Source organism: Rhopalosiphum padi, chromosome 3, assembly GCF_020882245.1.
Source record: "Rhopalosiphum padi isolate XX-2018 chromosome 3, ASM2088224v1, whole genome shotgun sequence".
Taxonomy (NCBI): domain Eukaryota; kingdom Metazoa; phylum Arthropoda; class Insecta; order Hemiptera; family Aphididae; genus Rhopalosiphum; species Rhopalosiphum padi.
Genome location: NC_083599.1, coordinates 36,222,828 through 36,239,453, shown reverse-complemented (window position 1 = coordinate 36,239,453; position 16,626 = coordinate 36,222,828). Strand labels below are relative to the sequence as shown.

The 16,626-nt window shown below is 25.6% G+C and overlaps 1 protein-coding gene across 2 annotated transcripts; it reads left to right on the top strand.

The window, feature by feature from the left end:
* The first annotated feature begins 876 nt into the window (after window positions 1-876).
* On the top strand, window positions 877-16,422 carry LOC132928055 (zinc finger protein jing). 2 transcript variants are annotated; one of them, XM_060992617.1, is made up of 8 exons: window positions 877-1,463; window positions 4,231-4,369; window positions 8,313-9,516; window positions 9,697-9,876; window positions 10,280-10,409; window positions 10,479-10,606; window positions 11,530-11,600; window positions 12,683-16,422. In XM_060992617.1, exons 1-8 carry the CDS (start codon window positions 1,427-1,429, stop codon window positions 12,837-12,839), a joined length of 2,046 nt encoding a protein of 681 aa, XP_060848600.1. In that variant the 5' UTR covers window positions 877-1,426; the 3' UTR covers window positions 12,840-16,422. The 2 variants fall into 2 exon arrangements, with proteins under 2 accessions (XP_060848600.1, XP_060848601.1); XM_060992618.1 differs by lacking the exon at window positions 877-1,463 and adding an exon at window positions 1,819-1,858.
* Window positions 16,423-16,626: the final 204 nt, after the last annotated feature.

The following is a 16,626-nucleotide window of genomic DNA, read 5'->3' as shown; positions in this document are numbered from 1 at the left end:
ATATGTCGGTCCGAGTGTATAGTATATAATATTATATATTATTATATGTATATATTATTAATGGGCAGTCGACGTCCACGAATCACGAGGGGTCCGTCCGACGAATATATATTCTATAATATTGTATCTCCGCGCGAGGCGGCTCGTCTCCCGTTAACCGGATCGCGATCGCGAACGAGTCGAGGCCGGACGGCAATAGGTACGTGTTCAATGCAGCAGCTGCCTGCTGGGAATAAGTGATCGGCGGCGCGAGCGAGTAGGGGACCGGCGGAACGATCATCGAGGGAGCGAGTGCGAGAGACGGCGGCATGAGCGAGTGTGATCGACGGCGTTAGCGATTGTCGAAAGGGCTGGGGAGAGCGAGAGAGAGGATTGAGTGAGAGAGAGAGTGAGAGAGAGGTGATTGAGTGAGTGAGTGAGAGAGTATCGGAGGGTGTGAGTGAGAGGGCGATGTGCGAGCGAAAAACAGAAAGAGATGACAAAGACGGAAAATACGGTTATCGCAGACCCGGTAACGGGTGTTACGTAATGGTTACTGCATGGTTAGTGTTCCGTCATCTTCCGCTGCCGCACACGCCGCCGTCGACCGCTCGCCGCCGGTACAGGATGAAATAATAATAATAATAATAATAATAATAATAATAATAATAATAATAGTAATAATCCAACCTCGGAGAGTTTGTTGATCTCCGGAGCGCGCGCGCTGCTCGGTCTCGGCCTCGCTGCCCTTCACCCTCGCGACGCCGCTTCCACCGCCCCACCCAATCCCGTCACGAACAGCCGCCGCCGACGACGACACACGCACACGCGCTCACACATACTCTCGTGTCCGTAGTAATACGTAGTAGTAGTAGTAGTAGTAGTAGTAGTAGTATTAGTAGTAGTAGTAGTAGTAGTATTAGTAGTTGCCGTCGACCTCAACGCGCGCCGCCGCCGCCGCCGCTGACATCCGAGAACGGAACACACGGGACGACATCGCGCGCCGCGGTCGACCGTGATCGGACCACGCCGCCGAGTTCCCCCCCGTCGCCACCGATTGCACCTTTGTTGTGCGTCCGTGCGCGTGCGTGCGACCGTACTTGCATCGCATGCACCTCATAGACGCAGCAGCAGCAGCCGCCGCCGCCGTCGCCGAGCACGTAAACACAAGAAATGCGTACGTCTCCGACGGGTTAGACGTGTGTGTGTGTGTGAGTGTGCGTGTGCGTGTGAGCGAGGGAGCCGAAGACCGATGTGTACCTACGTACGAGTGAACGAACACTAGTGTACGTGTGAGTGAGCGACCGTGTGTTCGCGCGTGCCAGTGCCAGTGTGAGTGCGCGTGAATGCAATTCGGTGAGGCGAGCGTATAGTTTGTGGCGGTGCATACATGTAGTAGGTATATAAGCGGCAGTATAGTAAGTACACCACTATATCGGACGGCAAAATGGCTGGAGAAGTGCGATTCCGATTGACCGACAACCGTGAGTTTTGAGAAAAAGTCGACGATGTTTATTATTACGATTACTGTATTATTGTTATTGTTATTATTGTTATTATTATTATTATTTATTATTATTATGCACACGTTATTATGACATTGTCTGTATATAATATTACTTGTATTACGTTAACCTAAACATAATAATATAATACGTATTTTCTTTATTCCGGCTCGTACAGTTTTTACGCAACACGCGCGAGAACACCCTTTCGTCTAAGCCTGTCGTCGAGTAGAATTATTATTGTTGTTGTTTTTGTTTTTGTTTGTTATGGATAATAAATTTACAAATTCTACACTACGTGCAATAATTAACAATAACAATAATAACGTAACAATAATATGATTCTAATATGTATTTGTGTTTATTTGTATTAGGTAGGTATATATAAATTATAAATATATAATATAATATATATATATATACATGGATTATGATACGTGTTAAATATGCACACCCGTGCCTAGTTGTTTTGTTACCTATTGGGTTTTAATTGAGATGTGTATTTATTTCGTATTCGAATGTCACGATTGTTCAAAGAATAAAATACCATGAATTTACATTTCAATGTTCTATGCTATTTTCTATAGATGTTTTAATTTGTTGAATGATTATGAAAATATCAAGTATCACCTACTCGTAATAATATGTAGCTATACATATAGCTATAGGTAATAACTAATAACTGTAGGAGTACCTATAGGTTTATATATCAAATATTGATATATTATAATCCAAGCCGTTTTTTAGATACCTAAATATAAACAAACAAATGTATAAACTATGAAAATGTTTTAAATATCATATTAATTTTTGTAAAATAAATTGTAAATTAAATATCTTAGGCATAAGAGAAGATGTCATTTTACTATTTGTTTTCTTACTGATGCACAAGTAGCATAGGCAAACACATTCACGCAATATCGTTTTTTATGGACACGAGTACCTAGTTTTAAAATAGTATATAAAATCACCTTTTACAAAAACTGTGGAGTGTAGATAATAATATTTTCGACTTTTCGAGGGTTTATATATTTAATTTTTCATTTGATTTTATGATCGATTTCAAAAATAAATAATAAACTATTTTTTTGTAAAATCAAATTGAAACTTATTCAAAAAATGCACTCTAAATAATTATGTTAAACCCTTAAAAATATTATTCTCAATAATTTTGTAATTATTTTAATTTTTTTACTCTAAGATAACTCAAAAACGATGAACAATGATTTTGCATGAGTGTTTTTTGCCTATATTTAGCGTGGGTCAGAGAGAGAAAACAAACATTTGTTATTATAAAATTATGTTGACATAATCTTAAATTATTTATTTGCATAGTGTAATAAAAAAAATTGAGAATGGCTAATAAATAGAGACTTAGTAATTTTATATATTATGTTAAACATATTGATTTAACTCAAGTACCTATAATTTATGATGGATTTAGTACAGTCAACATTTTTAATTATGGCATTATTTTAAAATAAAAAACTTCACATAGAAATCATTCATAAATAATTGAAATTATTTTAACAACATATATAGGTATTTATATATAATTAATATTTTTAAGAGCTTACCTATTCAAATATTTTTAATAATATTTAATAATAAGTATATCTACTTTTGTAGTTAAAAGCTATTAATAAAAAAAGTAACTATATAAATATAATAAATATAATTAAAAGAAGAATAAGAGATGACTAAAAGTATTTTTTTATTCATATGTTTCACGATATCTTAACCAGTGGTGTGTATAGAAATTAATTTCAGGGTGGGAGGGGGGGGGGGTTAAAAAAATTTCCATTTATATATTCCAATTAATTATACAATAAAAATCATACCCATACCAACCATACATTTCATTGGGGTTTGACCCCCCCCCCCCCTATTTACGCCACTGATGACTGATCTTAACATGAAAATTACTTTCCTTTAATCATTTACGGTATAAATATATATATATCATATTCCAATATCTTTATGTGGTATCCTCTTTAAAAATTACTGAAATGTTAAACATGCACACTTATTTCTCTATTGCTTTTTCATAAAAAATATATAATCATTTAGTACCATAGTTGACCTCTCAAAAAAATAGAAAAATATGTGATTTATATCTTCAGTGGTACATATTCATTAAAACCTCTACTCATAAAACATATTTTGAAAATGTTGTTTAAGAAGATGTTATACCTGCATGTCTTGGTCTTACATACAATCTGGAACATTTTTGTTCAGCAGAATTAATTTTGTGATGTTAGCTTTAATATTAGAGAAAATTTACCTATTATCAAATTTAAAGTTAAACATATTATCTAAGAAATGTAAATATGCTTTTATTGATATTATCATTTTAAAGTGAGTTATGAAAATTTTAAAGTTGTAATATTTTACATGGCTATAACTCATTTTAAAATGTGTTTTTCTGAACGCAAATTTGTTATGATGTACGTTAGTAAAACAGAGACAACACATGCAGGTATAACATCCTCTTAAATTTAAAACCTATTACTTTAATAATAATAATAATTATTATTATTATAATATAACTGATTAATAAACGTTTGTGGTGATTGTTATACTTTTATATTTATAATATTAATTAGAATACATTTTGGTTTAGATAATTATTTTAGTAAAACATTTTATTTATACTTATGTGGAATATTTACTCATTGAATATACAAATATTATAATATTATTTATTTGAATATAATCTGATGTTTTATGTATATTTTTTTTTCAGTGGATCCACTTCAAACATTGGATATTTGCCACGAGATTGTCAACATGACATTTTGTTCATCAGACAGACCTTTTACCTTAAAAAAATGTACAAAAAAAAGATGTGTTGATAGATATGATAGCTCAGAAAGTTCAGACAGGTATGTAACTTATTTACAATTATTGTTTTAATTTTGTTAATTTAAATAAAAATTTGTGACCTTAACGTCCTTAACTATTATATAATCACATCGAGATCAGAACCTTTGCAAACAAAAATAATTAAGTGGGTATGCTTATATAATATCTATCAAACATTCAAAAGATTAATTTTTTTTATTTATGATCTTTTTTTATTTATTTATGGTTGATACATCTCATCATGGTATTAGTGCAACTGAGAATATTAAATGTAATATACTTAATATTATACAGAATATGTTAAGAGGACGCTACACTTGCATTTGTTTTTTTCGTCTTACAAATGCATAATATAACAAATTGCACGTTATGAAGAATCCATTTATTACTTGTAGCATATTCCTTTATGCTTAATATTACAGTAAATTTAAATATTATAAAATTTAAAACTAAGAATATTATCTAATGAACCTCATAGGTAATTGGGGGGGGGGGGGGCAACTTGGGCATTTACCCTAGTCTAACATTTACATCAACCTTAAGCCGGCACATTTAAAAATTAAAAGAAGTCTTATTTTTAACTACTAAAAGCCGTTGTTATAAATCATAATATTGAATATTGATATTTTATAAGTAAATATTTATTATTAATTTTTTTGTTGTATTTTTAAAGAAGTATATTATATTATTAGATCAAGATGTTTAGTATTTACATTATGTGACTGTACATATTGCTAACTACCTTGTAAATCTGCAATAGTAAAAGGTACCTATTACCTATTTATTATTTATTTACACATTACTCAATTAATTCTATATTTGACTTTCTAATTCTAATAAATATTTGACAAAATTGTTTGTATTTAATACTTCAAAATCCTGTGTGTGACATTCATATACCTGAAAATTTACTCCCTCTCACCAACTATGGCACTGTTCTATGTGAACTGCATGGAAAAAATGTTGAGGTCGGCAAATTAGTTAGTAGTTGCCCTAGTCAAACAAAAAACTGAAATGACGCCACTGTTTTAAATTGATGTTATAATGTTTAATAACTCGCTTTAAAATTAAAATATGAAAACCTTAGGTTCACTAGATAATATTCTTACTTTTAAATTTAATAATATGTAAATTCACTTTAATATTAAAATATAAAATTTTGAAGTGTTTTTTTTAGAACATACAATTTGCTTTTGTAAGACAGAGAGAATGTATTCGTGTATAGAATCTGTTTATTATTAATTATTATTTTTTCTATATACCTACTATTTACAATATATGTAAAAATATTTTATAAATTTATTTGAAATTTTAACAATCTAAATGTTTCTAATAAATACTATATATTTAAATGGAAATCAAAATATTAAATCAATTATCAAAAGACTGAAACACTGTTGGATATAACACATCACAAAACTATTAGGTTAACCATTAAATGTATTTAGTGGATTTATCTTTAATTGTTGTATCAATATTATTTATTTTATTATAATATACTCGTAAGATACAAAGTTTACATTACAAATTTAGCAGATACCAAATAAATTTAATGTATACTTAATTTGAAGTTAATAGATAATAATTTTAAGTTTTAGTTAGATTTTTAGATAAAAATATAATTTTTATTATTCAGAACAACCACATTTTTATTTTAAATTAATTTGTATAATTTAATATTGTTATACAAGTTGTCATAACTTATAAGTATAATCTTATATCAAAGGGTTTCAACCTTTTTTACTCTTATCTTCCTTTTTAGATTTGTAAAAATAAGTCTCCCCATTATTTATTTATAACTTTATGCGGCCCTTTTTTTGATAATGCTGGGAATGAAATAAGTAATTTTATTTTACTTATTTAATTTTTTATGTACAATCATTAATTGTTTGAATATTTCATAATTTATGCAGCACCAAATTAGTAAGATATCGGCTTACTGAGTTGTAGAATTTCTAACAATTTCTAACAATCTAACAATTGCTCGTTAACTAACTAGACTTATTTATGTATATCTTTTATCAAAAACAGAAATTATTTTTTATTTTTACTAAATTCCATTTTCACATATTTATTTATGATTATTTTCATCATAATTATAAGTACAAAAAATGATTTAAAAATTATATTCCACCCAGAAAATTGGATATGCTACCCCAACTCGCATAAGGAAACAGTGCTTTAATTAGTCAAATTACGTCAAATTATCTTCAGTTATTCTATTTTGTTTGTTATGTATCAGTATCATATATAACTATTATTTGCCTTTTACAATTTTTAAATGCAATTTATTTTTTATAAGTTTTTGGTAGTGATGGAAAAATTATATTTTTTAAATGAACTTATCAAGTATATAGTTTTCTAAATTCTAAATGAACTAGTGTAATTTCAAGTTTATCAAATTTAAATGGTAGTGGATTATATTGTTGAAAATATTTTCAATCATTAATAAAGAATGATAAAGAAATACACAAAAATACAATTTATTTTAAGTAAATTTAGTATTTATCATAATATTATAAATAACATAAAATATATATTTTGTATGTGGGGTTTTTTTTACATATCTAATAAAGAATAATTAAAATAATAACTCTTATTTGACTCGGCTCTGCAGGAGTCATACAATTTATTATACCCAATATTTATATATCATTTTATTTTATGTCATAATTTGTACTGTTAACTATAAATTAATAAAAATACAAAAAATCCGTTAGCGAAAATATTTAATTTTTTAAATAAAAATACGAGCATGATCAAACTACATTTTCTAGTTCAATATATATATATAAAATATATTTTATATATTATGATTGTTCACTTGTCATTGAACAAACCAAGTATATTCAATTCATAAGATAATAGGAAATAAGTTTTTATTAATTTCTAAAAAATTGAATATGTTTATGAACAGTATCAGAGACTAGAACCTTGATGATTTTTACAATTCCCATTTCGGTTAAAAGAACTAAAATTTCGATTTCGGTTCTTGAAAAATAAAAAATATGTTTTTTGCTTAGATTTTACACTTTTACATTTCTGCAAGAAAAATTTGGTTGTGTTTCAATTTTTAAAAAATATAATCTACTAATAGAATATTAGTAGTGTCAATTGGCATCAATTATGGTAGGTCAATACCAATTTTCAACCAGATATCCTACCAATTGTTTAGGACAAAAGAAAAAATTAAATAAGTAAAAAAATTACTGATCATTATCACTTAATGCACATAACTCTATTTCAAATAACCCTTTTTTAGTTTTATTTTTAATTTTAATACCTAGTTTATACTTAAATTGTTAATTGTTATGCATTATTTACTAATTATTACATATTGTGTCAGTATTCAGTATTTTAAATTTTAAAATATCACCAATTTTTCATTTATTATTGCCATAGACTATATCTATACTATACTATTTAATCTAATTCAAAACCTAAATTAGTCGTAAAAATCTTTACAAAATAGTTCAGTTTCTGTAAAGTTCCAGTTTTTAAATTAATTTAAATTAGGGTTTTGATGAAGTTCTGGTTCCAAAAGCAGTTTTTTTCAGTCCCTGTAACAGTTTACACAAAATTAACATGTTTTTTCTATTACTGTTTTTTGAGGTATTGATTCACAAGCCAAAATTAATGAAATTGTTTCACAAATGTTAAAAAGAAATGCATAATATGCACTGAACTGTATGTTTTTAATCTGTCAGCTACTCTTAATCTTAGCCAAATGGTCCAATGATTGTAATCTTGATATATACAATTAATATTCTAAAAAATAAATAATACAAATAGAACACAAATAAAATGGAAGTATTTTAATTCATATCAAGTATCAACCCTCAACTAATGTATAGTACTACAGTTCTGTAGTAACATTTTTGTGTAACAATTGTTTTGTTCAACCTACCATTTATTTTTTACTGTAAATTTTTGGAAAAACTAACATCTAATTTTTTTTTTCAGTGGTGTTGCAACATTTATTACTGAGCTTGGATCACCTTTGACTCCAGATAGTCGGGTTAGTGAGTATTCTATTCCTTCTCCAGATGAATGTGAACCTGCAATGCCTCCCCCGCCACCTTTAGCAAATTCCGCTGATGAAATTGATTTAGCATGTTGGCCATGGAGTGAAGAATGGGCTGCCGATTGTTCTAATATTGAATTATTTTCTGATACCTGTGATACTACTGATTATTGCAAGACAGATACAAACATTGCCAATATTGAACTTGACCAAAATGTAATTGAGGATGACTCTTGTAATGACAAATTAAACATTTTTCAAAATTCATCAAAAATAAATGATTTGTTTAATTCATTACCATTAGCTCAGTGTAAACTTATAGAGTCTTCCGATATTAAATCTGAATGTGACTTTGTTCCTGCTAAAAAGTTTCTTGTGTCTGATGAAGAATCACCAACAAAATTTACACTTCGTAGTTCTGATGAACATTTTTCTAGTGACATCATTACATCTCTACAATCCAATATTTTAGATAATAAATGTTTACTAAAAGATGAAGAGTCATTGTTATCTTTACAATTTCCATCTTGTACCCCCTCAACGTGTTCAGATAGTTTTGATGAGACTGATTTTAAACTGTGTGAAGATCATATGGACAACAGTATTTCAATCAAATATATAAAAGATGAAGGTGAAAAATTAATGTGTGAAAGTTTAATTGATACACCTTCAACCAAGAATTTTAAATTAAATAATAATATTTCTGATGATGAAAATGACTCCAATAGTCCACATAAAAAATTATGCGTAGACCAGGCAATTAAACTACCAAATAAGGGTAGGTATTTTATGAGATCGTCTTCTGGTTCTTCTCATGATTTATTTAAATCTAAAATTCCTCACTTGTTGGATCAAAATAAAAATGTACAAGATAATTTAAAATCACCTTCAACAAAATTGAATTGCTCTCTTCGAAATCCAATCAATAAACATCAGCAGTGTGACATTAATTGTTCAATAAAAAATAATGAACAACTTGACTATTCCACAACCGAATTAAATTCAGCTGGTTTCAATTCTAATAAAATTAGATTTCCAAAGTTGGATAGTCATTGGATTTCATTAAGAGGAAACATTATGTGTCGTTGGAATAATTGTGATAATCATTTTACTGCTACTACTAAGCTCATTGAACATCTCCAGGTTTGTAGACATTTTATTCAATATTTTATTTTTTATTTTTTTTTATTTCTTAATAGTTAATGCTAATATAAAAATATTTAAAATACGAAAAATATAAAAAAAAACATGTAATTCATATAATAGAAGCATTTTGTTTTATTGCACTGTACTACTAAAATTTAACTAAATTTTTAATTTCAGGTAAAACATGTGAATTCTCAGACTTTTAGTGAAAGTTTTGTATGTTTATGGTCAGACTGTAAAGTATTTAATAAACCATCTTGTTCACGATCATGGCTTGAGCGTCATGTATTAAGTCATGGAGGTAATAAACCATTGCAATGCATTGTCCAGAAGTGCAGACAACGTTTTAGTTCTCAAGTAATTATAATTTATAATTTATAAACTGAAAATAGTATTTTATCTACTTTTTATTTTTAAAAATGCATGTACATAATACCACAATACCCAAACATCATTTGTATGGAGATTATTAGTGCAAAAACTGCAATTTTCATATAAAAATTCTTTATGCGCAGTTTTATTTACCTTGCTCAGAAATACCTATAAAACTAATTTATTTTATTTACATTGTTAATTGATACATTGTTTCATAAATATTATTTGTTTATGTTCCTCTTTTAATATTATGTTGATATTGAGATTCAAGATATCCATATTTTTAATAATCAATACAATTTTAATATATTAATTTATTATAAAATGTTTGTATTTAAGTTTTTATTTAAATTTATAAAAATGAATAAATGTTTTATTTTTTTAGATAATGCTTGAAAGACACGTGAATCAACATTTTAAGGCTTCTAGTAATAAAGAGGATGAAGGTGGTATAAATGGTAAATTAATAAGAAGAAAGGGAAAGAAACTACGTCTTCGTAGGCAACCATTCACTGGTAAATTTAATTTAATTCTTAAAGAATTTTTAATTTTAGCTTAACTATATAAATTATTCTTTTTTTCAGCAAGAAAATTTGATTACTTTGATCAAGCTACAATGATGGAATTACAAAACCAGTTATTTTTAAGTACACAGAATAGTCAACAAGATTTTATTGATTACAGCAGAAGAGCCATTAAATTTCAACCCAATGTAAGATTATTTGATCAGTGCTATTACTCTAAAAGAGAATATTATTTATCCTTATCCTGATAGTGTTGTAAATTAATATTATTTCCTTTGAAGTGTGATATTTTTAAAATACTTTGAAGAGGCAAGGACTAAACTGCTAGGTGATATTTGGATTTTTTTCTTTTATTATTTTCTTAAAATGTTTTTACACATTAAGTGCTATTATAATTTAGATTAATTTTTACATTTATATTGATTATAATAATGATAAATATTCAAAGTTCCTAAGTATTCTATTTGTAAAAAACTAGTTTTTTTTTAATCATTAAAATCTATAAATTCAAAATATAATTATATAGTATGTCCTAAAAGTTCCGATCACTTTTAGTATCTCTGTGAAAAATCAATATATTTAAATTCGATTTTTTTTTTCAAAATCTATCAAAACATTTTTTATACAATATTTTTTTAATTTTCAAGATAGTCATTTTGTTAATGATATTTTTATAACAGTGAAAAAAAATTATTTTAAAATTGAATAAAAATTGACTAAGTTAGAGCCAATTATGTTTTTAAATTTTTAAGAATGATATTTATATTAACTACTTAACTACTTAGCAAAATAAAAATTGGATAATTTAATCAATCTCGACTGGAAAACTGATTTTTTTTTATGATAAAATACTTATAATAAATTAATTTAAAATTTGTTTGAATATTAATCACATTAAAGGAATATCATGATTTATTTTATAATACGATCCAAAGCTAGGGCTTAGAATTAAACTTCTATACTAAATGAGTGAAATACTGTAATAGTTTAATATGTTTGTATTTCAAACCTAATTCAGAAATACCTAGTAATAATTAATAAATTGTGTTTACACATTTTTATTATAATGTCATAGAAAGTTAATTATATACATAAATTTACTATTTTTTAGGTCATTGCTAGAAGAATATTAGAAGGAAGCAAAAAACAAGAAGTGCTGATGCGGTGGTTTCCTCCTAACATGTATGTTTCTGCTAAAATCCATTTATAAATTATTTATTTAAAATATTGATGTTAATTTTATTTTACTATATTTAATACTTTATATAGGCATATAGTATTGTAATTATAGTAATTCCATTGTATACATTGGTATATATATATATATTATCTTTCATAATTGATTAAATATAGTAGATACTCTTTGGGCTCAGTCCGATGACTGGATTTGGCGCTAGCCTATCATCAGGACTTAATTGGTTGCTATATTTCATATTAATGATTAGACCATGAACATATTTTTTATTCTATTAGTTTGGTAACAGGCATTAGGCATTATAAGGTTATATACAAGCAATAAACACCTTAAATGGCGTTAAATATAGGTGGAAAATATATTTTTGTTATATTAATTACTGGTTGACAACTGTTATGAATTTATGGCTTGTTATTGAGCAAGTTGCAAATAGAGAATAACAGATCTCTAGTCAGAGGAATTATTGAGTTACGGTCTGATAAACTGTAACAACAGTGTTCTATTATTTTAGTCAACAAAACTAGTTTCCTGCCTCTTAAATTCTTAAGTTCTCGATATTGTAACAAAGTATAAAATATAGATCAATGAAATCTCTCTATATTCTTGGAAACAATTAATAAACACATATTCTAAATCAGGTGATTTTTGTATATCAATGTTAACAACCACAAATTTTCTAAATTTTCTGTTTATAAAGAAAAATGATTATCTATTGACAGTTATTATAAAATATTAAATAGGAATATTCTTTTAAGACACACATCTGGTGTTTGGCTGCCAAATATATTTACTGAAATAAAACATATATTTTTAACAATGTATACCTGTAAATATATTAAGGTATTGTTTTGTAGAAATAAGGGGTTAATGTAACTTATATTTTATATGTTAATATATTTAATTTGTGTTTAATTTAGTTTTCATAAAAACTTATGAAATATGTAATTTAAAATTTTAATTTTATAATTTTATGTTTTATAGTGATTACTGTTTTATAAATAGTTATAATCTTCTAATATTTTTTTTTAATACTATATTAAATTTAAACATATTTTTAATGTTTTTATAGATTAGAAGATGAATGGATCACTTGTGATAAAAAAACAAATTTCAATGTGATTGAACGTGTTGTACCTATTATGTCGATGAGCACAGAAAATCGGGATTCAATTACTAAACTATTTGGTAATATTTTTCCCCCTTCATCTCGACGTTCACGTAAATGAACATTTTAATATGCTATTTGTTTTGTAAAAGAAACTACTTTACAAAAGATGTTCTTAGTTTTTATTCTTCAACAATTCTTGTGATATTTTAATGTAGTACCTAAGTAATAATTTTAATCTACCTATGTGTCTTGGTTATACAAATTGTATAGATAAATAATGGTACAAATAAGTGCCTCGAAATAGTAATAATTATTAAGTGATGCAAGAGTGTTGTCACCATAAATTAATTGTCTATAAATGCTAGTTCATTTAATACTATACATATCATTGTGGTCGGTCAGGCAAATCACTAGTATATTATAATATAAAACTAGTACATGCAGAGTACTTTCATTTATTTTTACTCTAAAACGTGTATTATATTAGTCATTTTGTTTTGTATATACTAGTCTAAATGTGCTCTGTAGTAAAAGGTTTATATTGTTATATTCTATGCATTTGTCTACAAACGTGAAACATGCAATAAGAATGACCATAAATGAATCAAGATATATACTAATTTTGTATTTTAATAATTATTATATCTATTATGTTACTCGAATCTTCTGTTATCTAGAATCATAACATTTATATTTTTATAAAGATATTTAAATATATATTTTTTTCTAAAATCACAGGAAAATAAATACAGACTAAATATTTAAATGTGTTACGGACTTTTAAGTGCCATTTAAATTTCAATGACTGATGGAACTATTTCTTAGACATTTTCACAGTAAAATTATAAACCATATTATGTCAAGTACCTTTTTTTATTCAAATGAGGACATTTTTGTATTTATTTATTTTCTCTTAGAAGAACATTGTATTACTAATATGTAATTTATTCAAATAATATTTCATGACAGATCTCAATTAATTGTACTTGAAGTAGTATTAATAAAATAATTACTCATCAATAATTTCAAAAGTGTATTATACTAATACCATGGGTTTTATAATTTGCTTTTAAAATAATTTATTTTAAATATAAAATACAATATGTACCTAATACAAATCAGATTTTTACTAATAGTATTATTGTTTATTTTTTTACAAAATATTTTTCTTTTTATTCTAAACTACATTATTAATATGTACAGTATAGGTAAATAATTTGTTATTGGTTAATTAGAAAATGATATTTCCATTAAAAATTAATATATATATGTATGATATATACGGTTAAAATTGTTTACTGGGACTAGACAAATTTAGATATATTAACTAATTTAACATTTTAACCTCACTTATAAAAATATAAGTATGCAATATGTAAAAGCAATATTCAAATGAAATGTATTTAAGATTAAATTACATAATATAATCATTAAATACAAAATTGGGATTAGTTCATTTGTTGATCATTCGTTCACTATTTTAATCACATTTTTACAAGACTGCAAAATGTATCTTATTGTTATCACACTAATCTCATAGTAAACATTATCAGATAAATAAATTTTAACTGTGTTCATATATATATATATGAAATTACTCTGTGTAACATTTTTAGAATTTTATTTAATTCAGACACTATTTTTGTGTCCAATGATATTTTATTTATAAAAATTTTATATCGAATGAATTTTTTATTAATTTTTAATATTATACAAAAACAACATCACATTACTTTGATTTATGATTTATATACATTTGAAATTAATAATTATTTGTCATACTTATGTTGGCTGCTAATTTTTTATAGAATAAAATAATTAAAAATGTGTATTAATTAATTTGTTAATTTTTAGTAATTTTTGATATTTTTTCAATCGTAAACATTTTAATGAAAAAAATATTAATTTAATTTTTGTTTACTTATATTATTTTTAGATTTAATTGCCAAAATGTATTACCATATAATCATTTTCATTGAACAATATAATATAATTCATGTGGAGGCTTTCCTATTAATTTTAATATTAATAATGAATAAAAATATGGTTACAAAAATGTATTATTTGTATCCATAACACAAAAATGTATCTTTCTTGTTAACATTTATAATGATGATAATAATTAATTTATTAAAAGTTTCTTTTCATAATTTTTTGAATGAACTGCCTCCAAAAAAGATTTTAAGCACAATTTTGTTGAAATGATTATAATGATTTATGATTATTGCATTTACCTTATTTTGAGTTAGTTATTTTAATTTTAATTAATTTTAATTGCTTATGAAATTTTATTTATTATTTGAAATGCATGGTGTATTCAATTTACCAATCATACCGGCCAAATTTGATGTTCATATTATAAGGTCATGAGTAATAAATATCATTTTTAAATTTACAATTTAAATTATATAATTATATTTAAGTAAAAAATGATTGATTTAGGTTAATATTAATACATAAAATACTAAAATTGTATGTTTTGAGTCCTTTTGAATTTACTAAAATAATTTTAAATTTAATACTGTTTTGAGTGAATTTAGTGAATTATAATTTTTATCCAGTGATTAGCGATTTTAGTTTATTTTCGTTTCTTAAATCTCTATACTTTTCTGTATTTTTTTTTCTTTTTTGTATTAGTGTTTATTTTAATCTATTTATTTTTCGTATTACATTAAACTATAATTCTAGTCTTAGTTAAAATTGTAATTTAATTTCTTCTTCATTAGGTATCTTTAAATACTATAACATTCAATAGTATCTTGCTTAATTATATTGATTATTAATGCTAATAATAATTCATTAATATTCTTCTATAAAATACAATAATGACAAACTAATACAATTTACCCATGTCCTACATTTTAATAAATAGTGTAATTTTACTATTTATACTTAAAGACTGAATAACACTGCCAAATTTGTTAAAGATCTTTAACGTAGCTTAATTCAATATAGTTATAAAACTATGCTAAAATACATTTTATTATGATTGAACGATAGACTCCACATTTTCTAAGGTGTTCATTTTTAGTACATCAAAATTATTTTTAAACATTTAGTATATACTAATTAAGTAGATGATTAAAAAATATATAATTTTGCATTAATTATTATTTATTTTTTTTTTTAAGAAATTTAAGACTTGCTATAAAAAAAAATTGAAGTATTAAAAATAGGTATAAATATATATAACAGTGAATAAGTAAATTAACTTTTGAACAGGTTCTCGTCATAAATTTGTTAGTTCAAAATGTAATAAAATTAATATTTTATTATTATCTTTTTAAGCATTGGCAAAAATAGACATGTAACATCTGAAATTATTTGATATTTAATATTGTATTGAACATTTTTTTCTTTCTTTGTATAAAACAAATTGTTTAAACATATTTTCATGAATATAGAATTTTATTTTGTATTAAAATATTTTTTTAAGCTGTGTGATTATTTTATATTACTTGTAAACATATTATGAACTTAAATATTGTCAAAGTAGTAATATTAATATAAGTAATGGTGTGATACATACTTTACTGATACTGATTGTATATAATTATTTATAAATATTATACATGTATGTATTTGTATACATATTTAGTTAGTTGTGTTCAATAGTAACAGTAATTATTTTTATTTATAATTTGTAAGAACTTTATTAACATTAAATAAATACAAAATAAATAATGATAGATTTAGTTGAATGTTGTTTTATGTTTATAGAAATCACTTTCTATGTTACATTTGTATTCAGTGGTATGTTCAGCACAAAATAATTGGGTAGGCCAGTTTTGTTCTGTAACGTGTAAGTGTATTTATAACTATTAGGGAAGATTTGTTCTATCATATGGAATATGGGTATTATAACAATATTTATAGTAACATTTTTATTTTTAATAAAAAAAAAA

Coding starts and splice junctions, on each gene's coding strand:
- LOC132928055 (XM_060992617.1), top strand. CDS start 1,427: ATGGCTGGAGAAGTGCGATTCCGATTGACCGACAACC. Junction 9,877..10,279: donor GACAACGTTTTAGTTCTCAA/GTAATTATAATT, acceptor TTATTTTTTTAG/ATAATGCTTGAAAGACACGT. Junction 10,410..10,478: donor TCGTAGGCAACCATTCACTG/GTAAATTTAATT, acceptor TCTTTTTTTCAG/CAAGAAAATTTGATTACTTT.